This window comes from Giraffa tippelskirchi, chromosome 5 (genome assembly GCF_054371585.1).
Source record: "Giraffa tippelskirchi isolate mGirTip1 chromosome 5, T2T-mGirTip1v1.2.pri, whole genome shotgun sequence".
Lineage (NCBI taxonomy): Eukaryota > Metazoa > Chordata > Mammalia > Artiodactyla > Giraffidae > Giraffa > Giraffa tippelskirchi.
In genome coordinates, this window is record NC_137279.1 from 180,508,223 (window position 1) to 180,534,218 (window position 25,996).

At 52.4% G+C, this 25,996-nt stretch overlaps 2 protein-coding genes across 2 annotated transcripts in view; both read right to left on the reverse strand.

The window, feature by feature from the left end:
* BMP8A (bone morphogenetic protein 8a) overlaps positions 1-23,270 on the reverse strand; it is a 41,649-nt gene extending 18,379 nt beyond the window's left edge. The window contains exons 1-3 of the mRNA XM_081492099.1: positions 22,934-23,270; positions 9,030-9,219; positions 8,456-8,604 (exon numbers count right to left, since the gene is read on the reverse strand). Of these exons, the coding sequence (XP_081348225.1) occupies positions 8,456-8,604; positions 9,030-9,219; positions 22,934-23,270 (676 nt within the window). The remainder of the gene's footprint in view (positions 1-8,455; positions 8,605-9,029; positions 9,220-22,933) is intronic.
* On the reverse strand, positions 4,690-13,889 carry LOC145506756 (succinyl-CoA:3-ketoacid coenzyme A transferase 2, mitochondrial-like). Its single transcript, XM_081492098.1, is given in 3 exon segments — positions 4,690-5,345; positions 5,348-5,650; positions 5,653-13,889. Coding segments are annotated over 3 exon segments (1,530 nt in total). The 5' UTR covers positions 6,440-13,889; the 3' UTR covers positions 4,690-4,905.
* Positions 23,271-25,996: the final 2,726 nt, after the last annotated feature.

A 25,996-nucleotide genomic window follows, 5' to 3' on the forward strand; every position in this document is an offset into this window, starting at 1 on the left:
AGCCAACTCTTGAAAAAATTCTTAAAACAGGACTGACTAAACATTGCAGGTCCCCGAATAACACCCCATCCTCCCAATCAAAAGGCCAAACTTGGACTTTCCAGGTGGTGCCGTGGATAAGAATCTGTCTGCCAGAGAAGGGGACACAGGTTCAATCCCTGGTCCTGGAAGATTCCACATGCCGAGGAGCACCTAAGCCTGTGAGCCACAACTACTGAGCCTGAGTGCTGAAACTACTGAAGCCCATGAGCCTAGAGCCTGTGCTCCGCAACAAGAGAAGTCACGGCAATGAGAAGCCCTTGCTTCGCAACAAAAGAGTAGCTCCTGCCACCTGCAACTAGAGAAAAAAGCACAATAAGGAAGATCCAACACAGCCAAAAATAAAGGTAAATAAAAATTTTAAAAGATGCCAAACTCAACAGAGTAACACTTTGTCCAAGACTCAAGGGCTATTAATGAAATAGTTCAAGATTTGCACTCTGTGGTACCTAATCCATCGTTGTTGTCTGGTTGCTGAGTCATGTCCAGCTCCTTTGCAACCCCATGGACTGTAGACCACCAGGCTCCTTTGTGCATGAGATTTCCTAGGCAAGAAGACTGGAGTGGGTTGCCATTTCCTCCTCCAGGGGCTCTTCCTGATCCAGGGATTGAACCCACATCTCCTGTGTTGGCAGGTGGATTCTTTACCACTGATCAACCTCGGAAGCCCAACCTAATTCACACACTCTGGTTAGAACTCTTCTGGGAGAAAATAACTTGTTCTCAGTTTTGGACTTCAAAGATGCCTTTTTTCTGCATTCCTATTGCACAAGAATCACAGCAGCTGTTTGCTTTTGAATGGCAGGACCCAGAAACACAGAGTGTCCAATAGTATTGTTGGACAGTTCTGCCTCAAGGACTTAAGAATTCCTCCACCTTGTTCAGAGATATGTTAGCTAGGGACCTGAGAAACTTAATATTGGATGAAAGACTCTTATTCCAATATACGGGCCATATGCTTTTAGATATGATAAGTGTCTACAAAATACCATAAGAACCCTGAATTATTTGGCCTATTGTGGATATAAGGTTTCCCAGAAAAAGGCCCAAGTACATAAGCAACAAGTCACATATCTGAGTTTTGTCCTTTCCCATGGACAGTGAGGCCTTTTGCCCGTAGGTAATCACAGGCTTGGAAACACCCAAGATTCACAGACAATTGAGGGGGTTTCTGGGTATGGTAGTATTCTGTTGGATTTGGATCCTGAATTATGGGCTCATATATAGTGAAGTCCCTCTATGAACCTTTAAAGGGACATGATTTTGAGCCCCTTACTTGGACTACTGAGTGCAAAAATACATAAGTGGGGCCTAACCCACAAAGGACCATCCAGCGAGTCACTCAAAATTTCATAATTTGTGTAAAAAATAACCCCAAGACTGCTGTCAGACCTCCCCAGATAGGGACTCAACACAGAGGAGCCTGCCCCACTGAGGACTGACAAAGAGAATTTACTCAAATGCTTTGAGTCACAGGAAATTTCAGATGCCCGCTAGTATTTGTGTACACTTTTTCAGGGTAAGTGGAGGCATATCCCACCAGCAAAGAAAAAGCCTCTGAAATGCTTAAGGTTCTCCTTAAGGAAAGTGAAAGTGTAAGTTGCTCATTTGTGTCGAACTCTTTGCGACCCCATGGACTGTAGCCTGCCAGGCTCCTCTGTCCATGGAATTCTCTAGGCCAGAATCCTGGAGTGGGTAGCTGTTCCCTTCTCCAGGGGAATCTTCCCAATCCAGGGATCAAACCCAAGTCTCCTGCATTGCAGGCGGATTCTTTACCGTCTGAGCCACAAGGGAAGCCCTCCATAAGGAAACAACCTCCTAATTCAGACTGCTTCACTCCCTTGAAAGTGATAACAGGCCTGCTTTTGTCTCTAGCAAAACCCAACAAGTGTCTAAGGCACTGCAAATTACTTGGAAGCTACATTCATCCTGGAGAACACAATCAGCAGAAAAAACCAAGAAAATGAACCGTACATTAAAAAGGAGCATTGCTAAAATATGTGAAGAGACTAATTTAATTTGGGATATAGCCTTGCCAGTTGCCCTGCTGCTAGTCAGAGTGGCTCCCAGAAGTAGGCTTAAATTAAGCCCCTCTGAAATATTGTATCATTGTGGTCATTCCAGATGTCTGCCTGGGCAGGAGAATCTATAGGTGCAGTTGCCAATTATGTGAAAACTCTGGGCACTATACTAACCTGTTCATGAGTTTGCTTCCAGCAGGTGTGACTATCCAACTGAGGTAGCCTCACGTCCTTTCGCATCTGGAGACCAAGAGAGTTTTCTCTCCTTAAAACTCAGAGAGAATAAGGGCCTGAGCATCAGCTGATTGCAAGTGGACAGGACCACACGTGGTCCTTACCATGCACTCATCTGTCAGTTTAGCTGGAGTAAAGCCATGGATTCATCACACTTGGGTTAAGATAGCCCCATTGTCATCCAAAAATGACCCAGCTCTTGGAACTTCCCTTGTGGTCCTGTGGCTAAGACTCTATGCTCCCATTGCAGGGGGCCTGGGTTCCATCCCTGGTCAGGGAACTGGATCCTGAGTACTGCCAAATAAATATTTTAAAAAGGGAGAAAATGACCCAATTCCTGAGAGACCTAGAGAGCAACGGGTTTGTGAACCCTTAGAAGATTTAAGGTTACTCTTTGAAAAGGGTAAGTACTGAGATTAAAATTTCATGGTAGGTACTTCCCTGGTGGTCCAGTGGTTAAGAATCTGCCTTCCAATACGGGGGATGTGGGGTCGATCCCTGGGAACCTAGATCTCACATGCTGTGGGGCAAATAAGCCTGGCATGCCACAACTACTGAGCCCATACACCACAACTAGAGAGAAGCCTGTGAACCTGTGTGCCATAACAGAAGATTCTGCAGGCCATGACAAAGATCCTACATGTTGCAACTAAGACTTGATGCAGCCCCAAATAAATCAATATTTTAACTTTCACAGAAGAATTTCATTATGTTCAAATAGTTGTAAAGAATTGTAGTGCTTACTAAATTTTTAACGAATATTCTCAGCCCAGAGTTGATCAATTCCATTTCACAATCATCCCCTCATCGCCCCTATTCAACAGGAAGTAGTCAGAAAGATCCTTGCCCCTTTTTACCATAAGACTGTGAAATGGACATTGGCAGTGGGGAATTGTAACAGGGGCAGGGCATGCACAACCTGTAGCAGACTCGCTCGGCCATTGGTCGGCACTGCAGTGTCCCCCTCTCCCAAGACCCTCCCCTAATGAACTACTGTCAACAAGCAACTGTTAGTGGCCCTAGTGAGCCATTGGTTGGCACTGCAGTAGACCCCTCCCCCTCCTCTGCATAAAAGGGGCCCCAAATTGGGACTGGGACAAGATGCTTTTTTTGAGACACTAGTCTGCCATCTTCTCGGCCTGCTAGCTTTCTTATTAAAGTCATTCTTTCTTGCTCCTAAAACTTGTCTCCCGATTAGTTGACCAGTCAAGCAGTGAGCAGACAGAACATGTGCTCCATAACAGTTTCTCCTCCATCACTTTCCCCTACATTTCAGGATCCATTTATGACAGCAGACACTTCAATGGAACCCTTACTGTGGGATCATCTCAAGCTGCAAAGAATTTAAGGTGAATATTGTACCAGAGCAGTGAGAGCAGCCCCTAGTGTACAGCCATTGCTGTTTCTCATTACTAGCACCCTGTTACCAAGCAACGGGTCCTGCTCAGCCATTGGTCGGTGCCTCAGTGGGCCTCCCCCATAAGCAACCAACCGTCCTACCTACAAGCTACCAATTGTCAAGAAAGGACAGTTAGTGAGGGGATTAAGACAACAGTGGAGTGATGGTCATGAGGTGGAGAGTGAGGTAACCGGTGGATCCTGGCTTTCTCCCGGAGGGCCTCCAGCTCACCCAGGCTTGGGCCAGCAGGTGAGCTAGGGTGCCCAGGGAACAGACTGAGGGCTGTATCCTGCAGGGCTCCAGAGCCCTCACCAAGGCCATCCACTAGCCTCGGCCTCGGCCCAGGCCTTGAGGCAGCAGTGAACCTCTCCCCAGTCCTTGTCTCTGCTGCCAGATAGCGGTGGCAGTCTGCCTGGGTCGCAGTTTGCAGGACCTGATCTCCCCCTTCTTTGGGTGGCCTGAGGAGCCTGAGAGCTAGCTGGGTTGGACGTCTGGCTCCTTCACTGATGATAGCTGGGCAGAGTCTGGGAACCTGGCCCTGAGGGAGCTGCCAACTGAGATCTGCCTCCTTTTAGCTAGGACTGAGACCTTGGAGGGTGCAAGTTGTGCCTTGGGACCTTTCCCTTTCTTGTCAGGGCAGAGAAGAACATTCATTTGGTAGAGACTTACAGGAACATCCTTACCTCACAATGACCTGACTTTAAGAGCAAAGGATCTGTCACCAAGAAGTTTGTAACAACTAACCACGACCCTTCCTCACCTTGCCTATAAAAGGGCTTTGCTGAAAGTTTTCAGGGTTCTTAGGGCATGAGCCACACATCTCCTTGCATGGCCCTGTAATAAACTTTTCTTTGTTCCAAACTCCAATGTTTTAGTATTGTTTGGCCTCACTGTGCATCAGGCACAGACTTGCATTTTCAGTAACAATATCACAGACAGTGAGAAGGGTGAGGGAAACAGCTTTCTCAGAACTCATAGGACATATAAGGCAACATCTCTGTTTTCCTTTCATTTTTAATTAAAGGCACATCTCTCCTGAGACAACCTAGGCTATCCAGGGGCAACCAGCCTGGGATGGCAGGACAAAGCCAGCCAGATGCTGGTGAAATGTACAAATGTGACTGTGGCTTCCTTGGGATGCAGTCCTGGGAGGTGAAGGCAGAAGCACACGCTCTGGGACCGAGGTTCACTCTCGGGCTACATTTTGACCTGCTACATGGGTCTGAGGTTCGGGGAGACGGCAAAGGGGCTCCCCATGCTCGTTTCGATGTATTCCACTGTTAGGCCGTCCCAGAGCTCGATCAGGGTCAGTCCTGTCTGCTTGTGCATGTCAAACACGGCCTTCTCGGTGATGATTCGGTCCACGCACCGCTTCCCAGTCAGTGGCATGGTGCACTTCTCCACGATCTTGGGTTCCTTGGCCTTGTTGCAGTGCTCCATGGTGACCACCACTCGCGTCTTGGAACTGGACACCAGATCCATCGCACCCCCCATGCCTTTCACCTTCTTGCCAGGGATCATCCAGTTAGCCAGGTCACCGTATTTGGAAACCTGCATGGCTCCCAGCAAGGTCAGGTTGATGTGTCCCCCTCGAATCATGGCAAACGATTCATTGCTGGAGAAAAAAGAGCCCCTGGGAAGAAGGGTGACTGCTTGCCGGCGTTGATGAGGTCTGCGTCCACCTCCTCTTTTAATGGAAAGGGACCCAAGCCCAAGATCCTGTTCTCACTGTGAAGGTGCACGGTGATGTTGGGGCTGATGTAGTCGGGGGCCAGGAGAGGGATGCCGATGCCCAGATTGGCGTACATGCCATCCTCAAATTCAAGAGCTGCCCTCTTGATGATCCATGTCCTTATGTTATCTGAAGACTTGCATATTTCATCATCCTCTTTCCAGACGCTTAAACGCTCGATTCTTTTCTCATATTTTTCCCCCTGTATTATGCGATCTACGTAATGTTAGGAACATGGGTGTCTTTGGGGGCAAAGGACCCCACTTCCACAATTTCTTCAACCTCCACCCCGGAGGTTCTGGCAGCTTTGCACATGGGCATGTTGAAGTTCCTGGCGCTGGCCCTGAAGATGACATTTCCTGCCCAGTCGGCCTTCCACCCTTTCACCAAAGCAAAATCAGCGGTGATGGCGTGCTCCAGCAGGTAGTGCTGACCATGGAACTCCCGCACCTCCCTGGGCTGGCTGAGGATGGCCATGTGGCCGTCTGGTAAGTACCTGATGGGTGCGCCTCCCTCCTGGACCAAGGTCCCGTAGGCCGTGGGGGTGTAAAAGGCGGGCACACCGGCGCCCCCTGCGCGGATGCGCTCGGCCAGGGTGCCCTGGGGCGTGATCTCCAGCTCCAGCTCGCCCGCCAGGTACTGATGCTCACAGAGCGAGTTCTCCCCCAGGTAGGAGCAGATGATGCGGGTGATCTGCTTGGTCCCCAGTAAAAGGCCGAGACCGAAGTTCTCCACCCCCACATTGCTGCTGACCACTGTCAAGTCCTTCACACGAGTCTTCAGCAGTGCCCCTATCAGGTTCTCCGGGATCCCGCAGAGCCCGAAGCCCCCGATCATGATCCTCGAGCCATCAGTGATGTCTCTCACGGCCTTCACCGGGTCCGTGTAGAACCTGGCGCGCGCGCTGGCGCTGCAGGCGAAGCCTCACGCGCCACCCTTCGCCAACGCGCGCCCCGAGCGGCCAGCGGGGACCCGGCGCCCGAGCACCGACGCCAGAAGCCGCAGGGCCGCCATCGTCCGCTCCGCTCCGCTCCGGCTCAGGCTCGGGCTCCGGGCCCAGCGGGGACAGGCGGGGACAGGAAGCAACCGTGCGTCCCCGCCCGCGCGTCACAGAACAGGGGGCGCCCAGCTGTGAATCGCCCGCCCGGCTGGTTCCCGCCGCTCCGCTCCGACTCCGTCTTCCGAGGGCCCGAGGGGCCGAGCTTCCCGGGCCGCGAAGGCGGAAGGCGGGACCGCCTGAATCGTCTGGAGGACCAGAGGGATCAGGGGCCTGACGCTCGGAGACACCGAGCCGACGTCCCTCAGGGGAAGCCTGGGCGCCGGCCTTCTGCCCTCTCCATCGTCATCCTTCCTCCCAGAGCGCTACTCCTGTCAACACCCGCTCCCCGCCCCCCCCCCCCGCCAAAAAATCCACCTCTGGGTCACGGGCTCCAACACCTGTGTCCCCAGCACTCCTGGTCCAGGAACGACATTTCCACGGATGTCTAGCCGGGCCTCAACCACCCCGCCGAAGGAGACCTCTTGCCTTCCTGCATCAAACCTGCTCCTCCTCTGTTTTTCCCCACTTTGGGCAAAAACCAAACCAAACCTGTTAAAAAGAGCCACTGGCTCAGTCCTGTCACCTGCATCTCCTCCAAGCACCCTCCTCCGTTCCCGCGGCTGGACAAGCTCTCCCACCCCCAGCTCCCACCTCGACCCTGTGAGGCTCTGGGGCCTCTCTGACTTCATTCTTGTCCCCCACAGTCTACTCTCCCCACTGAAGTCAGAGGATCTTTATTTTGTACATAAGATAAATGAAATTTTCATTTTACAATCGTTGAGATTCAGAGAAAATACTCCAAGATTATATAGAGAGTTCTCACATGCTCAGACCCAGTTTCACCTGGAAAGTGTTAACATTTAAATAACTGTGGTATCTTTGTTACAACTAATGAACCAATATTGGTGTCTTATTATTTACTAAACACCATGACTGATTTTGGATTTCATCAGTTTCTCCATTAGTGTCTTTTTTTTCTGTAGAATGTGCTTCAGTTTCAGGTTGTCCGGTGTTTTTCTCATGGTGAGACTGGGGTTCCGGGTTTCGAGGATAAAGACCACAGAGGTGAAGTGTTCTCATCTTGTCAGATCAAGGGTGTCTGGGAGCTACATGAGGTGTTCATGGGAGCCCAAGTACCTGGCTGAGGGGGTGCCACTCAGGTTCCCCCCTAAAGTTACTGCCTCAGCCTGTGTACACTTTGGAAGGAAGTCACTAAGTGTAGCCCACACTGAAGGAGGGGGAGAGACTACACCTCCTTGAGGGGGAGTGTCTCAGAGGGACATTTTATAAAAAGCTGAATCAGATCCTGCCATCCTCCACTGCTCTTAAAAAAATAACACTGATTTCATACTTAATATTTCGGCCACTTCTCTCAATCTCCTCACAATCGCTCCCTGTCCCGCTGTGCTCCAGCCACGGTGGCCCCTTGCTGTACCTCAGACACACCAACATGGGCCTACCTTCAGCATTTCTAGTCCCGTTGACCGGATAAAAGAGGCTCTCCCGCAAACACCTGCTGAATGAATGAACGAAGGCACGAATCCTTACTTTACAGATGAGGAAACTGAGACTTGGAAAGACAAGCAACCTGCCAAGGTCACTGACTGAGAAGGCTGCAGAGCCCAGATTCATACCCGGGCCTCTGCCTAAGAGTCTAAGGGTGTGAGCACATCCCCTTACCCTGCCCATGACGGAAACTCCTGGGGCAGAAGGCAGCAGAGTAGAAAGACTCTCCCATTTCTTGGCGAGGGAAAACAGGAACTCATTCTTAGCAGCTCTAGTCTTGGTCCTGCAGAAGGAGAGGATCTCTGCCCGTAGGGGGCTTCCTGCTGTGCCACACCGTGGGACCCTTACCCCCTACCCACTGAGTCCCCTCGACTGAGAAAGGCCAGGCCTCCAGGGCCAAATGAGGGGGATCCCGCTGTGTCTGCTGCCAGCAGCTTCCTTGGAGGAGCCCCCAGGGGAAGGTTCGACACTGACCCCAGTCTTACCACCATCTGTTTCCACATAGAGGCGGAGTCCCAGGTCCTTGTTACGGTTCAAGAGCGCACGGCCACTGGCTGCTGTCACGTCCAACACCAGCCAGCCCTCGTCCCCAGATCGGAGCGTCTGAAGATCCAAAAAGAACAAGTCAGACTCCCTGTGGACACGAAAGAACAATTAACCGAGGGCCGGCACAGCTGCCTTTGTGTTTCCAGGGCCCGCTGGGGGACCATTAGTGGGGCATAACCCGCCTGGCTCCGGCCTGGGTGCCTTCCAGGCCTTATTTCACTGTGTCTACTCTACAAAGGTGTTACAGAGCCCGTGTACAGATGGGGAAACTGAGGCTCAGGAGTTCAGTGACCCATCCATGGTCCCACAGCCAAGACAGCAAGGTGGGGACTTGAATCCAGGGCTGATGCTGGCCTGCCCACATGGTGAGATGACCTTGGGCCAAACATCTTCTCTGAGGGTGGGCTGCCCAGGAAGCTCCCATTCTGTCTTCTGGGAAATGCACCCCAGGGCTGGACCAGACACTCTGACAGAGGCTTGAGTGGGTGTGTGTGGGGGGTGTGGGGCAGGCACCTGTTGGACTGCTCCAGGACCACCTCGAACATGCTGATGTGGAGCGTCTGGTTGAGCGGGTGGGTGCTGGGCAGCTTGTAAATCCGGAACTCTGCGGCTGTGATGGCCTCCCCGGCCGGGATCTGGGTCAGGTCAAAGCGGAACTCCTTCCAGTGGGGCTCCTGGTGGCCCAGGGTGGGGTCGCGCTCCCCTGCAAGACAGAGCGGGGCTGGTGGTCATTTGTAGTTCAGGCTCGGTCTCTGAACTGGCTTTGAAGGACAGGATGGAGTCTTGGTGGGTGGAGAAGGTGGGAGGGCAGGTTTTCTAGGCAGAGGGGACCTCTAGCACAGGTGTGCGGAGCTGGGGCTCGGGGTGTGAGTCTGGCTGTGGCCCAACTGCAAGGGCTGGAATCCTGGCCTCAGAGCATGGGCTGTGCTCTGACCACTGGAGGGCCAGGGTTCTGGGCAGCAGGGGATCGTGGGCAGAGGGTGGAGTGGAAGCTATGTGTGGAGGCGAGGGTAAAGCCCAGACTGCAGGGACCCAAGGCGGGCTGGTGGCGGGGCTGCTCTCACAGTCTGGGTGAGAGACCGCAGGAGTGGAGTAAACCCCACATTTCCCCAGCTGCCGGAAATGCCCAGGACAGTATATTTAGGGCACCTCACTTTAGCCTCCTGTCACTTTCAAACACTAAAAATCTGTGTTTCCACAAAGCAGGGGCGGAAGCCGCCCTCAGCCTTCCCCTAAAACCAACACTGAGATTTTAATTACATGTTCGTGAGTCTTTTTAAAAATTCTCTCTCTGGCTACTGGACTCAGCGACCACAAGTCACCAGGCTGGTGGTGGAGGCGGATGTGGGAGCACTTCCTGTCCTCACAGTGGGGACCTGGTCCAGGGATGGGCAAACAGCTGTGCTGGGCGGGACCAGTGGACACACATGTTTGGGCAGGAGATGGGCTTTTCATCCCCAGACCAGGGAGGAGGGAACAGAACCCCCATCGTCTGTCGGGGGCTGGACCCACAGCAAATGCCCAGTCACGAGCCAGGCTGTTTCATCAGCAGCATGAAACAGGTGGATCCAGGTCCTCCCACACAGACAGGATGTGGAGGGCAGGGTTCTGGACCTTTACCAAGTGATGCCCCCCATGAATATTACCACACGAGTCCCCTCCTCCCTACAGACACACACACACAGCTTTGGGGACAATTTCCATGGATTAGGTAACTGCAGAGACCACCTCTGTTACGTGGCTATGGAAGCAGCCCTGATCTGCAGGATGAAATAGGTCTAGGCTGTTGGCTGTCCCAGGGAGTGACCCCAAGAATGAAAAGGGGTAGCCCAGCCATGCCCTGTGCAGGACCCCTCTCAAAGCATCTTTAAATGTATCTGCTCCCAAGGCACAGAGGGGGCTGACAGGTGTGTCCCTGGGAACCTGTCTGCAGGCCTGACACTGACTCACATTGGCTCCAGGACTGAGGGAACAACCATGAACCTGCCAGCTCCATGGGCACCAAGCTCTGCGGTCTCTGTCCTTTGCTGACCTGGAAGCCCACATGTGCTGGGTCCAGAGAGCCCTTTTCCCCTGGACTGACCTCAGCTCCCAGCTTCTGTGCTGTGGGTTTGTGAAAGCGATGCCCACCCAACCCCCACCCCATAGTTCCCTCACAGGAAACTGCCTGCCCCAGCTGTTCCAGGCAGGCACCAGAGGTGGGACATTTTTAGGAAAATGATTTTCATCAGAAATGGATAAAACTTCTGAGATGAGGCAATAAATTAGACATTACTGTCACTAGCCAAAGGAGAGCCCCCCCCCCCCCTTTCTCTGCTGGAACCGTGTGGATGTATGGCTTTTCAGCAGTTGCTTCTGTGGATTAGGGAAGATGGTTCTCAGATGCCGGTGTTAAGGAGCAGCATTTATTGAGACTTGGATGTTCCCTATGGTAGTTCCCGGGCTGGCTGCCCCTGCTCTAGCCACTAAAACAGCACTGAGTGGGGTAGATGCTCTGATCTCCTACTGGGGCTTCTGGTCTTGGCCCTGACTCTGTTAGCAACCAGGTACTTCCTGTGGGTGGCCTCAGTCTGCTCATCTGGGAAGTAGGGGGGGAGGTCCTAGGATCCTTTCCACACAGGGCTGTGAAAGGGCAGGGATCATGGGATAGGAGCAATGGCCATTCCTTAGGAGGTGGGAGGGGTGTTGACCCCTAATTTCCTCATAGACATAACAAAGACATAACAAAGTAAGAACATCCTGCCAGCACCAATGGGGGCTTCATGTGTGACTCAAGAGCCATAGAAGACGAAAGATAGACATTCAGTTTTATTCTTCTAAATAAATTATGGAATGAAAGATTATATCACATAAAAATTTATCAGTGCAAATGAAAGGCAGTTGGATGGCTTCAAAGAGCCTCCTTTCCAACTGCCTGACTTTTATGAAGACACTTGATCCTCTGGGTCTCAGAATCCACATCTACAAAATGACCATTTGATACAGAAATGAAATGAAAGGGTCCAAAGCCCTGTCTGCTCCTGTGGCCGCACTTGGCTGTGGCCCGGCACATGCTTCTATTTGATTATTCAGGAGTGTTTCCTTATCAGTGCACACTCATGTCCAGCCTCCACTTTCCCCTCTAACCAAGATCTGGAATCTCCCAAAGATGCCCAGGCCAGGAGAGCGCAGTCCCCCTAGCACGCCAGTGGGGCCGTCCACTGCGTTCTGGCTTGGGCGTAAAGCAACACCTGACTCTTTCTTTATGAATGTGCTGACGATTCCAGAACATCAGAGCTCAAGGAAGAAAGATCACTGCATAGTCTTCTCCCATTTTTATGCACGTGTAGAGACAGAACCCAGGAGTTCTGGCTCTCCTCTGGGCTCCTTCCACTGCAGTGGCCCTCCACCAGCCAGTGCTGCAAAAACGGCATAAGCTCCCCACCTTGGAGTTGACCTGGCCCTGCTTCCCACCCTGCTGCAGCTGTGGGATGCTCTGTAGAGGGAATTTAGGGGAAAGGCCAAGGTCTTACAATGTGATTTCTTGGGTTTTCCCGGTAAAATTTGCTGCTGGTTGTGGAGTTGGGAAGTTCATTCCCGGGTCCCCTGGCAGATTCAGACAGGCAGCGAGGGGGACGGGTGGGGCTGCTGTAGGGCAGGAAGTGGTCCCTGCCTGACCTATGTTCTGGCTCCTGGCCATCTGAGATAAGTCCTGCCAGGAATCCTGTCTCTGTGAATGTCCTGGGGGGGGACTACTGATGTTTGAAGCAAGGTTTCTGGGTAGTAAATTATTTTTTCCATCTGCAGAATCTGGGGTAGGAATTCCTAATCTTGCATGGGGGTGGAGTGTCCCATAATTTCACCTTTGGGCATGTGGGAGAAGACCCCTGCCTATGCTGTCTTCTCACGCTCTGGAGGTTTTCTAAGAACACTCATTTTCCATTCATTTTTCCCTGGGCATATCTGGGAACATTGATTAATTCATTTATGCAACAGATTTGAAAGCAGTGCTTATTGTATGCAAGTCAGTACTTCGGCACTGGGGAAGCTGCAGTCAACAAGACAGGCCAGCCCCTGTGCCTGCTTACGTGCAGTAGGGAAATCAGGTAGAAAACAGACAATCCTTGTAAGCGAGGAGCCCTGTGAAGGACAGTAAGAGGGGGTGAAAAGAGGGCATGTGGGGTCACTTTATGCTTTTAACTTTAATTTTGTAGTGATTTTTGATTTTGAGATTAAGAGAAAAATTGCTGCAAGAACAGTATGAGACTTCCCATATTTTTTACCCAGCTCTCCCTAATGATAACATTTTACATAACCAAATCACAGCATAGTGTTCAAAACCAGGAAACTGTTATTGGTATAATACTATTAAGTACATTATAGACTTTTCTAGAATTTTGCCAGTTTTCCCACTTATGTCCTTTTTCTGTTCCAGGATTCCATCCCAGATCCCACATCACATTTCCTTGTTAGGGCTCCCTGATCTGCTCTGACCTGTAACAAGTGCTAAGCCATTCTTTGTCTTTCATGCCCTTGCCATTATGAAGATCATCGGTCAGGTATGTGGTAGACTGTCCCTCAGTTTGGGTTTATCTGATGTGTTCTCGCATTCTCATTATGAAATTGAAGTTACAGATTTTGGAGAAGAACACCATGGATATAATGTCCCCTTCTAAGCACATCAAATCGGATGACATAATGTCAACATGCATTACTAGTGATTACTAATTCTTTGGTTAAGGTGGTATCTGCCAGGTATCTTCACTGTAATGTCATTATTTTTCTTTTGGAAATGATAAATATCTTGAGGGAGAAACACTGAGATTTGTGCATATATCCTGTTTTTCCTCACACTTTTGCCCACTAATTTTAGCACCCAGGAGTGGCTCTTGCCTGTAGCAATTATTACTGTACTATCTGCAATAGTGATTTTCTGTTTCCTTCTTTCCCTCTACATTTATTAATTGGAATTTCTTTGAAAAGAAGACTTGTCCTTCCTCCCATAATTATCCATTTATTTATTTCTATCATTATGGGTTCATGCACATTTAATTTACTCTATGGGTTAGCAACTGAATGACAACAACAAATCCTAACCTGTGCATAAACATATGTCTGTATTTATTTCTATTCTTCTGGATATATCTATCTTAAACATTGGAATTATAGTTCCAGTTCAGTGTGGTGTTACTTTAGATATGGTACTTTGGAGAAATCTTTCAATTAAGACACTCTAAGATGAGACCAAGCACTCATGTGTTGCTGGCAGGCAGGCAAAATGGCATAATCCCCATGGAGGGGAATCTGGCAACATTTAGCAAAATGATACATGTTTTGACTTAGACATCTCACTTCTTAAAAACTGTCCCAAATGTACAATACAAAAAGATGTACATACAAGACTATTTGTTACAGCCCAATTTTGTAATGTGTTACAGAAAAACACTGGAAATAATCCAAATGTTTATCAGTAGGAGACGGAATAAACGAACCATGGTACCTCTTCATGATGGGGTGCTAAAGAGCTGTAAATTAGAACAAAGAGATCATCTATATTCTGCAAGAAAGTGATCTCCAGAGGATAGTTTTATTTTAAAAAGAAATAAGGGGAACAGTACAGATACTATGCCTTTTATCTAAGAACGTGTCAAAATACAGATATTAGGGGCTGCCCTGGTGGCACAGAGGTTAAGAAGCTGCCTGCCAAAGCAGGAGACACGGGTTAGATTCCTGATCTGGGAAGATCCCACATGATGTGGAGCAACTTAGCCTGTGTGCCCCAACTATTGAGCCTGTGCTCTGGAGCCCAGGAGCCGCAACTACTGAGCCCGTGTAACACAACTGCTGAAGCCCGTGTGCCCTAGAGTCTGTGCTCCGCAACAAGAGAAGCTACCAGCAATAAGAAGCTTGCAAACCGCAACTAGTGAGTAGCCCAGATTCAATGAAACTAGAGAAAAGCCCATGCAGCAATGAAGACCCAGGGCAACCAAAAATAAATAAATAAATACATTAAAAAAATATAAATATTATAAAAATGTATATATGTCATATGTACATATATATACGCAATTTTATTCTTTAAATGGAGAGAGAAACTACAAACTAATAAGTTTATTAAAAATAGTGGGAGTGGGTGAAATAGATGAAGAGGATTAAGAGTTACAAACCTGCTGCTGCTGCTAAGTCGCTTCAGTCGTGTCTGACCCTGTGCGACCCCACAGACGGCAGCCCACCAGGCTCCGCCATCCCTGGGATTCTCCAGGCAAGAATAGTGGAGTGGGTTGCCATTTCCTTCTCCAGTGCATGAAAGGGAAAGTTAAAGTGAAGACGCTCAGTCGTGTCCGACTCTTAGCGACCCCATGAACTGTAGCCTACCAGGCTCCTCCATCCACGGGATTTTCCAAGCAAGAGTACTGGAGTGGGGTGCCATTGCCTTCTCCGTACAAACCTGCAGTTATACTAAATAAGTCATGGGGTATAACATATAGCATAAAGAATATGGTCAGTAATTTTATAATACATTTGTATGCAGACAAAAGGTTACTAGACTTATGGTGATCACTTCATAGGTATGCAAATGTCAAATTTCTACGTAGTATACTTGAAACTAACATGCTAGTCTATGTCAACTATATTTCAATTACAAAAAAAAGAGTAGTTGGACTCCCCTGGTAGTCCAATGGTTGAGAATCCACTTGCCAATGTAGAGGACATGGGTTTGATCCCTGGTCCAGGAAGATTCCACATCCTGCAGCGCAACTAAGCCTGTGTGCCACAACTACTGAGCCCAGGTGCCCTGGAGCCTGTGCTCCACAAGAGAAGCCACCACAGTGTGAAGTCCTGGCCCTGCAACTAGAGAGGCGCCCCTGCTTGCTACAACTAGAGCAAGCCCGCCAGCAGCAGTGAAGACCCAGCACAGCCAAAAATAAATAAATTAATTAATTTTAAAAAATGTAGTTACCTTTTGCGGGAAGAAGAGAACAGAGACAGTGTACGAGACAGGCATGGAAGCTAGGTCTCTCCAAACGTCCCTTGCTTTGTAAATTTTATAACTATTTCACATAAGTATAAAACAAAAGTAATTCAAAATATAAAACCGAAAAGTAATACCCAACACTAAAATGCAAAATAAAGTAAACAAATGGTGGGTGTATTGAGTTGGTGGTGTAACCACACAGTGAGGAATTATTTCAAGTAATTTTCAAACAGAATAATTTGACGTATATCCCTAGTAGAATAGCTTAAGGACAAAATTAAAAAATAAATCTTAATTTTTCACTAAGCATATTACTATGATGATGATGTTATTCTATACCTATTAAAGAGTCGGACATGACTTAGTGGCTGAACAACAGCAACAATCATATTAATGCTGTTAGGACCAAATTATTCAGTGCAAAAGAAAATAGAAAAATAAAATATAAAAAAAGCTTTTAAATAAAAGTCTATAATCCTAAGCTTGAATTGGAAATATTAGTTTCAGGGACAGATTGAGAACTGGAGATTGACATGTACATGCTACTATATTTAAAATAGATAGCTAACAATGACCTACTGTACAGCCCAGCCAACTCTGCTCAATATTCTGTAATAACCTAAGGGGGAAAAGAACTTAAAAGACACTTGTATATATATAACTAAATCAGGTTGCTGTATAGCAGAAATTAATACATTATAAATCAATTATACTTTGATAAAATTTTTAAAAAAGAAAATGCAACCTTCTGTCCTGACAGTCCTTCCTGCCCTCAAGCTCTTCCCCAGCCCCTCAGGGCCCATGGGAGGGTCTTAAGCTTGACTCTGCTTCCAGGCCTCCTGAGCTGGCCCGGCCCATCCTCATGGTCTCCTGGGCCCTCTGGTGTAAACACCCTCCCCTGGAGACCCTCCTTGAAGCCCTCTCCCAGGGGTTGGCCCACCCCACCAAGTATAAAGGCTATTTTCTTCTCGGTCCAGCTGTAGCAGCCCCCTTGCCCTCCCCTGATCCCACACATCAGCCTGCCAGTCTCTCCCTTTCCTTGTCCCGGGGTCCCCATCCCTTGCTCATCTGTCCTCTGGACGGTGACCAATTTGAGGGCAGAGACTGAACAGACGGGTGAAAACGGGAGGCCTCGGAGGTCTGCTTGTCCAGCCCCTCGTGTCCCCGGGGCTCAGAGAGGGGATGTCCGGCCCCTCTTCCCAAGGGCTCCGGGTTCCCAAGACAGTGACTCAGTGTCCAGCAGTGTAGCCCCTGAACTGGGGTGTCCTGCTGGTCTGGGAGTGGCTTCCAGGTCACCTTGGACCTCCATCTGAAGCCACCCATGTTCTCAATTTGCTGCAGGACTTGCCTCTGTTCACAGCCCGACAAGGACAGGCTCCCTCGGTGCCCCGGAGGCAGACGGGCTGGACCTGTCTGGCTGGTCCCACCGGTAATGAGGCCAAGGGGCCCCTCAGACCTAAGACAAGACCCAGGTCTCCACCGCCCGGAGGTCTCGAGGGAGCCGCGGACTCCATCACCTCCTGGTCCTGCCTCCTGAAGGGCTCCCTCCCACCCAGGAATCTCAGCGCTGCCAAGAGCAGGCCCCCGCTTCATTCTGGGGCATTTTTAGTCAGTTCTCATTACTGACTTTTTCAGGACCTGTTTCCATAAATGGCTCCATGCTCATAATTATCATCCAGACCTCAGCCAGCTTCAGAGCCCAAATTAAAAGGGGCACCCGCCCGCTGTACCACATCAAGCCCGCCACGGCCAAAAATAGATCCCAGGAGATGTGAGCAACGAGGATGCGGCTCCTCCAGGTCAACCCGGGAAAGACCCGAACTGTGGGGCTTTCCAGAAGGACGTGGTCATGGTGACACACGCCCTCTGTCCCGCGGGGAGTGCGTGCCCCTGAGCACTGGCCGTGTCCTCCCTGCTGTGCCTGCCTCACCCCCGGGGTGGGGGGCGGGGGGCCATCAGCGGGCGGGGAGGGCGGGGGGCGCGTTCTTTGGTGGGAGCTGGAACTGAGGCCCAGGGGGGCAGAGGACGGCCGGGCTTCATGTGTCAGGTTAGGGGTCTTTCAGGTGGAATTGCAGACTTGGAGCCTGTGTGAAATGAGTGGACCTGGACTTGCTCTGGTGGCGATACTGGGATGGGGGGCGGTCACCTGTTCACAAGGTTCTTCCATCAACAGGTGCCCGAAAGTGACCTGCTGAGGCCACGGTCCTCCAGGCAGGGCCCTGCGGGGACTCGGGTCCCGGGGGAGGGACGGGTGATCCGCACAGACGGGGAGGCTGGCCCTGCTCTGTGCTCCTTCTCCCGGCTCTCGGTGCTCCCTGCCTGCCGCCGCTTCTTCCCCTCAGCGTGGCCGTCTGCCCTGAGAGCTGGCCACACAGGGATGGGGGGTTGGGGGGGTGGGATTTGATTGGGGGGTGGCTTTGCCATGAGACTCACATTTGGTCCCTGTTCTCAGGTTATTCATAGATTCCTAGGGGGAGGTGGCAAAAAGACAGGTTAGATGTGCCCCCAGATCATACAGGCAGAATCCTAAGAAATACAAGCAATCAAGGGTGAGGGTTCTGATCATGGAAGCAGTCTGTATCCTTGGGAGGAGAGGGGTAGGAAGAATCAGATTTATGGAAACCCCTGCCCATCCTTTTTAGAAGAAATGGAGTTGAGTGTATTCTATGCAGAGGGTACAATGTGAGTAAGGGCTCAGAAACAGGATGTGATACATCAGCTCCCACATATTATGTTCCTACTGTGTAGCAGGCGTGCATCTGACCTGCACGCATGTATCACTGATCCTACACAACCCTGGGAAGCAGTCCTTATGAACCTTGTTTTAAAGTGAAGGAAATGAGGTGCAGAGACTTTAAAAGGAAGCTGTGTGATGTCTTGCAGCTCCCAAGTGGCGCAGTCAGGATTAAAATCCAGGTTTAGTATACCCATGTACAAGGATATGTACAAGGATATCTAGACAGTTCTATGCAAAATCAAAAACTGGAAACAACTCAAATGTCCCAAATAAGAATGGTTTACAATGCAAGACAACTCATTTATATTCAAACAATATACACAACAAAAACATGGGTGAATCTCAATAAAAATTTGTTGTGTGAAAGACCCAGAGTATGTACTAGATGATTCCATTCACATGAAGTTCAAGAACAGACCAAAGGACTGGTTGGTGATGGAAATCAGAAAGTGGCTCTGCCTGAGGGGATGGGCTGGTAGGAGTAGGGTTCCCAGGGGCACTCATGCTACATGATCCTCTGTAAACTGAATTTTGTACAGTGAGCATGCATTATCTGTAAATCCCAAAACAATAAAGACACTTTAAAAATAGAATTCTCAGTTTACAACATACATTCAACACAGTCGAATTCCGCAGCATGCACTGCACCTAATGACGGGCCCTGGGCTGGGGGAGAGGCCACTTCTGTGTAGGCCAAGAGCAGAAGATGTGCAGGCTGGGTGTGGCCTTGGGAAAACCACCTAGCTTCTCTGAGCCTTTTAAAACAAAGATGTGACAGTAATTGTGAGATGAGATGAAAGGACAGACGTGGAAATTCTGGGTGTGTGGTCATCACTGGGTGTCAGCTCACACAATCCCTGAACAGCCTCCAGGGAGGGTACTGTGAGTATCGCCGTTTACAGAGGAGGAGACTGAGGTTCCGAGAGGTGGACTGGAGAGTCCAGATCACACTGAGAGTAGGAGGTGGAGTCAAGAAGCAAATTCTGAGTCCAGGTCAGAACCCCCAGCCCAGTCCTGCCTGTCCTCACACTGTCCTTCCCCTCCTGATACCCAGAGAGGGTGTCACTGTGTGGACCAGGTGACAGTCACCTTGCAGGTGATGTACAGTTATATGTCTCTCCCACCAGAAGGTCGGCTCCACAGAGGGCCTTTGTTTCGTCCCCTCTTATGTTCCAGGAACTAGAATGGAGCCTGGCACACAGCAAGTACCACGTGACTGTTTGTTGAGTGAATTCAGGAAAATATGAAAGAACTCTGTAGTAAGGAACCAAAGTAAGTGACCCCGGGGTTCATGGAGGTGAAGGGTCACTCCTTCAAGGTCAGGGGGCTGAACAGGACCCGGGCAGGCTCCTCACTCCCACGGAGCCCTGCCTCTCCCGAATCCAAGAGCCTCAGCTCTCTCACACCCCTCTCCTCAGCTGCTCGGGACCACGAGAATGAGTGAGTCCAGCTCAGGGAAGGGTCAGGACAAAGGAGAGGACGGTCCCATTCAGTTCTGACTACACGTCAGTCTGCAGTGCAGTTTGTGGCTCAGTTTCTCAATTTGGAGCATGGGAACCCCCGCTCTGCGAACAGGAGGTGGGCAAGGATTCAGGAGGAACATGAGAGGTGTCTCTCCTGCCTCTCTCCGGAGGGGCCGGGCCAGCCTGTGACCCTCAGGGTCCAGCCAGTCACACCTGAGCTGGGCGGAGGGGTGGGCGGTGTGCTGAGAAGGGACCAGATAAGGGAGTGCCGTGCAGGAATCCATGGTGGGCCTGGGAGGGCCAAGACCCTGGGTGCTGCCTCCCAGCTCAGGGTCTCCTCCCCGGAGCTCAGGTGACACCAGGGACCAGCTCTGTCCTCTCCTCGAGGTCCCAGCCCTCTCTCTGTGTCCTGGCCAAAGGGAGCCAAGAGTCCACGGGCGGAGACTGACAGGCAGGCCAGGCGGGCCAGGCTCTGACCACAGCCCTGGCCCCCAGCACAGGCTCCAGTCATGCCTCCAGTAGGCCCCTGAAGTGTCTGCTCGGACAGAGGCCCGACCCCTGGACGGGAGCCTTTGAGAGGCCCAGGCCTCCGGGTCCTACAGGTGCTGCTGATGGTCAGGGCCCAGCAAGCCCCAGGCCTGGCCTCTCAGGAGCCAGTGAGGCGGGCAGCAGAGGGGAGCTGGAGGCCACGGGCGTGGGAGCCTCGGTGTGGGCGCTGATGCCACAGTGACTCTGCTGTTAGACTCCATGGTGGTTCAGGGCCCGCCAACCTTCAGGGGCCAGGGGGCCGGGGCCTCCAAAGGAGGAAACAACCCTGGTAGGTGCCTAATCCCCACATCAGCCCACGTAATTACCAGTTAAACCGCTCCAACTGAAGGAGTTTTACTCGTGCATTAGTACATCAGAATAAAGAAAGAAGGCCCTCTGACAGCTGGCTGGACCTGTCCACACACCAGGCTTCCCCTGAACAAAGATTGGCTTGTTAATCCACAGCGTCAGAAGTCTTAGATCTCCATGAACGCACACAGAGGTGGCGTGGGGAGAAACTGGAATTTGGAATCCTTAGTCTCAATGATGTCATGGATGTGCTGTGTGACCCTGGGTTGGTTATTTAACCTCTCTGAGCCCATGGAAGGAGATTGGTAAAACAGCTTCACAAGTTGCTACATTTATAGCCCTATGGTACTTGAAGTCTTTGTTTTTATTCAAAAGCTGGTAGGAACACCTTTGGTTGGCTTTAAAAATCTGTTTCTGGGTTTCACCGGTCTATTCAACAGGTGAGGACATTTCCACACATCCACACCAAGGCTGAGCAGCAGCTAGGAGAGGCTGAGGTCAGCACTGACCAGGGCCGGGTTCCCCCTAAAAGGGGGCTGACTTTCTGCTCTATCAGTCTATCTCATAATAACTCTGAGGACAGACCATGAGGAGCCCCATTTTATAAGGACAAACCTGAGGCTCAGAGAGGGCAGGGACTTCCCCAGGACCACACAGCAGAGGCAGGAGGGGAACCAGGTCCTCCTGAGCTCAGGGTGCTGCTTAACTCACAGCAGCTCTCACCAGGGCCGTGTACCCCTTACCCTGGGGGGTGCTAGTGGAAGAGGGACCTGGGCTAGGTGGTGACTCACAGATGGAGGGCTCCCATGGGGGCATTCTCAGGGTGACTGTATCCACAGCTCTTTTTGGTCCTGTTCCCTGGGCTCAGCTTATCCCCAGCACAGAGCTCCAGCCTCAGTTCCACATATGGTCGCCTCTGTCCCCAGCTCCCCACCCTGTCCATCTCTAACCATGAAGGTGGCATCTTGAACCCACCAGCTCAAGTCCTGAGCCTGGCACAGGGCTCTCAGCAGAGGTTAACGGCTGCCTCTTGTGGCTCACTCTCCCACCTGAGCCCATCACCAGCTCTGGTTTGAGGGGACAGGCCTCCCAGATTGTCTCCTCTTCTTGCCCTACCGTAGGAAGCAAATGGCTGAAGATACACAAAATCTGCTGTTGCTCTGACCCCTGGGTCCCTCTGCTGAAACCCCTCTGACAGCTCTTTCCACCATGAAAGCCTGCCCTCCTGACGCAGAACTGTCACCTCCTTGAGCCCGGGATGGAGGGCCAAACAACCTGGGCCGGTCCTGTCTCGGCTACACAGAGGTCACGTTGTCCTGAGCAAGACACTGCGTCTCTGAGCCTCACTGTCCTCATCTGGGAGATGGGGATGAATATCATGTGTGTCAACAGGGTTCCTGGGAGGGTTACAAGGTGAAGAAAGGCTGGTGGCCCTGGCAAGGGGCCTCTCTCTGCTCTGGGTCCCACAGCTCTCCCCACCTGGGCCTGAGCTGTGGTCCTCGGTCTCTAGGTCTAGCCTGGTGTCTGTCTCAGCCTAGACCGTCCCTGCCTCCCCTCACTGGCCACTGGCAGGAAGCAAAGCAGATGGGAGACCTATGTTCATGAATGTAGATTAAAGAAAGTTTGGTTATGGACAAGGTGATCGTTGAGAACTTTAAGGGTAAATGGTTTCACGATTTGGAGTATAATTTCTGCAGAGAGGAAAAGCTGGGCTTTGCCTGGGAGAACAAAGGGGGTTCAAACTGCCCATAGGGTCATTCACTGGGCCTGGACACTCATTCCTGACAAGCCAAGTCCCAGATGTGAGCCCAGGGTGACAAGACCGCAGTCTCTGCCCCACTGAGCTCAGTCCACGCCTTCCCCTCCCCTGCCCCCACCCCTAGGTGGCCCAGGGAAGAGGCTGCTCAGTGTGGGCTCAGGACATCTGGGTCCTCACCTCAACTCTGGTGCTCTGATGACGTGACAGGGTTTTCCACGCTGAACTTTGTCCTGCTCTTCATACCGCCCTTATCACAGTGACAGCATCACAGCCTCTGTTTACTCATCTGTCTCGCCAGGACCAGACTGTCTTCCTGGCACTACCAGGGTCCACCTGACACTACAGGAATCTTACCGTCGGGGGTGTTCGGCGGGTGGGGGGGGGGAGGTGAAGGTGCACGCCTCTGGGACTCGCATTCCTCGTCCGTCCCTGCCGGTCCAGCAGCTCACCGACCCCCACATCCCTAAGATTTCGCTGCCCTGAGCCGGGCAGGTTTTCCTCCCGCAGGTCCTTGTCCACGACAAGGTGATTCCCCGCCCCCAGCAGGCGCTCCCCGTGCCCGAGGTGGCGCACACGCTCCTGCCGCTCGCGCTCATTCCCCGTGGGGCCATTCAGCCCGCCGCCTTCTCCCGGGGTCGCCGTCGCCCGCCCGGGGCCCGCGCTCACCCATGTTGACGAAGCTCATGACCAGGTCTGCGCGGCCCAGGCGCCACTCGGGGGCCCCACCGTCCTCGTCGTCGTCGCCGGCCACGGCGCGGTACAGGTCGAGCATGAAGAGCGGCGCGGACGCCGGCAGCAGGGCGGCGGCGGGGGGCGCGCGGGGCCGGGGCCGCCCGGGCAGCCCGAGCACCGCCAGGATCTCACGCTGCAGGTCGCGGCGGTCGCGCGGGCCCAGGCGGCGCTGCGGGCAGCCGAGCGGGGGTCGCGGGCCGGGGACGCCGCCGCCGCTCAGCGCGCACAGCGCCAGGCCCAGCAGCCAGAGCGGCCTGGGGCGCGCGGCCATGGCGGGACCCGGCGGCCTTACCGCGCGCGCATCCGCTCCCAGTGGGGCCCGGGTCGGGGCCGCCCCGATGGCGCGAGGCGGGCCTGGCTTGGGGCCGGCGGGACGGCGCGTGGGTCGCCCGCGAACGCGGCGCGGTCCCTAGAGCTCCCGCACCGTCGGCTGCGGCCGCACCGCCTCGGGCAGGGGCTCCTCCGGGAACCAGGGACTGTCGGCTAGTCTGTCCGTTCCGCTGCGCCCGACAGTCTGGCTGCTGCCGAGGCCGCTCAGCTTATTGGCGCAGGGAGAGCTGCCGTCGGGTTCGCGGAGGTGTGGACACAGTCTGTACAGCGGCGGCCACCTCTCTCTGTCCAGCTGGGAGCCGTCGGGTCCCGCCTCCCGGACCTGACCAATGGGGGCACAGGGGCGGGGACAAGGCTCTGGAAAGGGGCTCTGTGTGGCAGGTGGTGGAGACCGAGATACGACTCGGTGTAGGTGATCCGGCGAGAAATCCGCAGTCGTCCTGTCGGGGGCCTAGCTGTCGTCCTGGACTCGCCTCCCCTCGCTGGCTGCGCTGTCGGGCGGGCGCGGGGACTGGGCCTGGGGACCCAGGGTAGAAGCACGGTCGGGGAGATCAGATCCTGCGCTCCCTCGGAGGCGTGTCCTTCCTGGATCGCCCTGCCAGAGTCGGATCCCAACTCTTGGTCTTGCCCGCGAAGTGACCCAGCAGCCCTGCCTGGTCCGTGGGGTGTCGCCCCAGGATCCGAGACGTCTCAGTCGGGTCTAGAGGTGGAGGGGTTCGCGGGTACCAGCCAAATCTAGAGAGTGGGTCGCATCCTTCTAGCAGCAGCATCCGGGCCCGAGTTTCCCGCCACTGCAGCTGCTGGCCGGCCTCCCGGCGTCTTCCCCGCAGTCCTCTTGCGTGAGCCTTTGGGGGCTCCTTCCCGGACATCTGACACTCGCTGGGGCTCCTGGCGCGCCCATCCACCTGGCTCCGGCACGCTCTCGGTCGGCGCCTCTGGCCGGCAGCCCCAGCAGCCGCGCTGTCATCGCCAGGTTTGCTGTGCACCCTTCGGACGCCGGTGCGGGTCCAGCCGCGTGCGGGATGTGCCTCCTGCCGGTAAAGGAGCTCTGACGTCCTTCCTGATCTTTTGCGCATCTTAACTATCACGGCCCTCAGCGGTTTCAGACTGGGCTCCGCATGAAACTCCTCGATTGACTAGCTCCGCATAGCTCAGTCGGTAAAGAAGCTTCCTGCAGCGCAGGAGACCTGGGTTCGATTCCTGAGTTGGGAAGATACCCTACAGAAGGAAATGGCAACCCACTCCAGTATTCTTGCCTGGAGATTCCCATGGATAGAGCAGCCTGGCAGCTACAGTCCATGGAGTCCCAAGAGTTGGACACGACAGCGACTACACCACCACCACCTTCTGCACAGACCCTTCCCTAGGTGCTAATCTCACCTCATTTATTCATTTATGGTTAAGGAGCTGCACTGGGAGGAAGAGACACGTAAACTGAGCTCCGAAAGCTGGAATGGATTGGTTAGGAGTGGAGTGTTTCAAGGTAGAGGCGATAGCTTGTGTGAAGGCCTCGACTCCAAAGAACATAACGATAGCAGATGCCAGCGCTGTTTGTGTGCCAGCCATGTTCTGTGTCATTTCTTTCCTGCTCACACCTTGTTATGGGGGAGTTGCACCCCCATTCCCCACCTCACTTAACAGATGAGGAGACAGAGGCACCCAGGAGTTAAGGGACTTCCCTCAAGTCACACAACCGTGGAGCTGGGTTGGAGTCGGTGAGCACATGCAAGTGAGCTGTTCAGTGAAGCCTGGAGAGACTGGGGGGCAAGTGGCCAGGTGAGGACTCCGGACAGTAGATGGTTATGGCGCCCCAATGTGGGTTCAAGATAAAACTTCAAAATAAATGTATGATTTATTTTATACAATAAAATTCAGATTTCCCCAAGATCACTTCAAACTTAAAAATATATCAAATCTTAAATCCAGTCACTTGCTGGTGTCTTAAGTCCATGCCTAGTCTTCCTTTTACCCAACAGGTAAATCTCTACAAGACTGCTAAACCCAGTAAGAATGCTTCGGACTAGCCATTCAAAGTACCCAGGACCTGATCAGAGGCTGGATGCGGAGGGGACTACGGATTGGAAGGAGCATGGAATCAGGACCTACAGTTGGAGACAGGTACAGTAATGCGAGGGGTCAATACAACAATGATCCTCTAATAGAGATGGGATGGAGAGCTGTTAGAGTGAATCCACAAGTCTTGGTGACTCCGCATGCAGAGGGGACAGAGTTGAGGGTGTCCCCTTGTCAGACTTAGTCAGGGTCTCTGAAATCTCCTGCCCTCTTCCTTGTCCCTATGTTCCTGGGCTTCCCTCTGCATTTCCTCTTTGAGTCCAGACGTCACTGGGGACCTCAGATCTAGCCTGTAATTCTCCCATTGTGTACTGTAAAATACTGGTCTCCCAGCAAGAGTGCAAGCAGCCCCAGTGCTGGTCTGATTCTTGTAATAGAGATTTTCTCCATTTAGGATGAGTGGAGATGGCTGTGCTCTTGAAACGATGGCCTCACATTCCCATAAACCAGCGGGTGCTGATCTGCACTGTGCCCTGAGCCAGAGATGAAGCTGCCCAGCTCCCCGCCCTCCAGTGGCCCTCCGGGGTCACGAGTGAAGAGTCTTTTTGAAGGCAGAATGGAGGCTGTTCTCTGGCAGAGGGGCCAGCAAAGTGT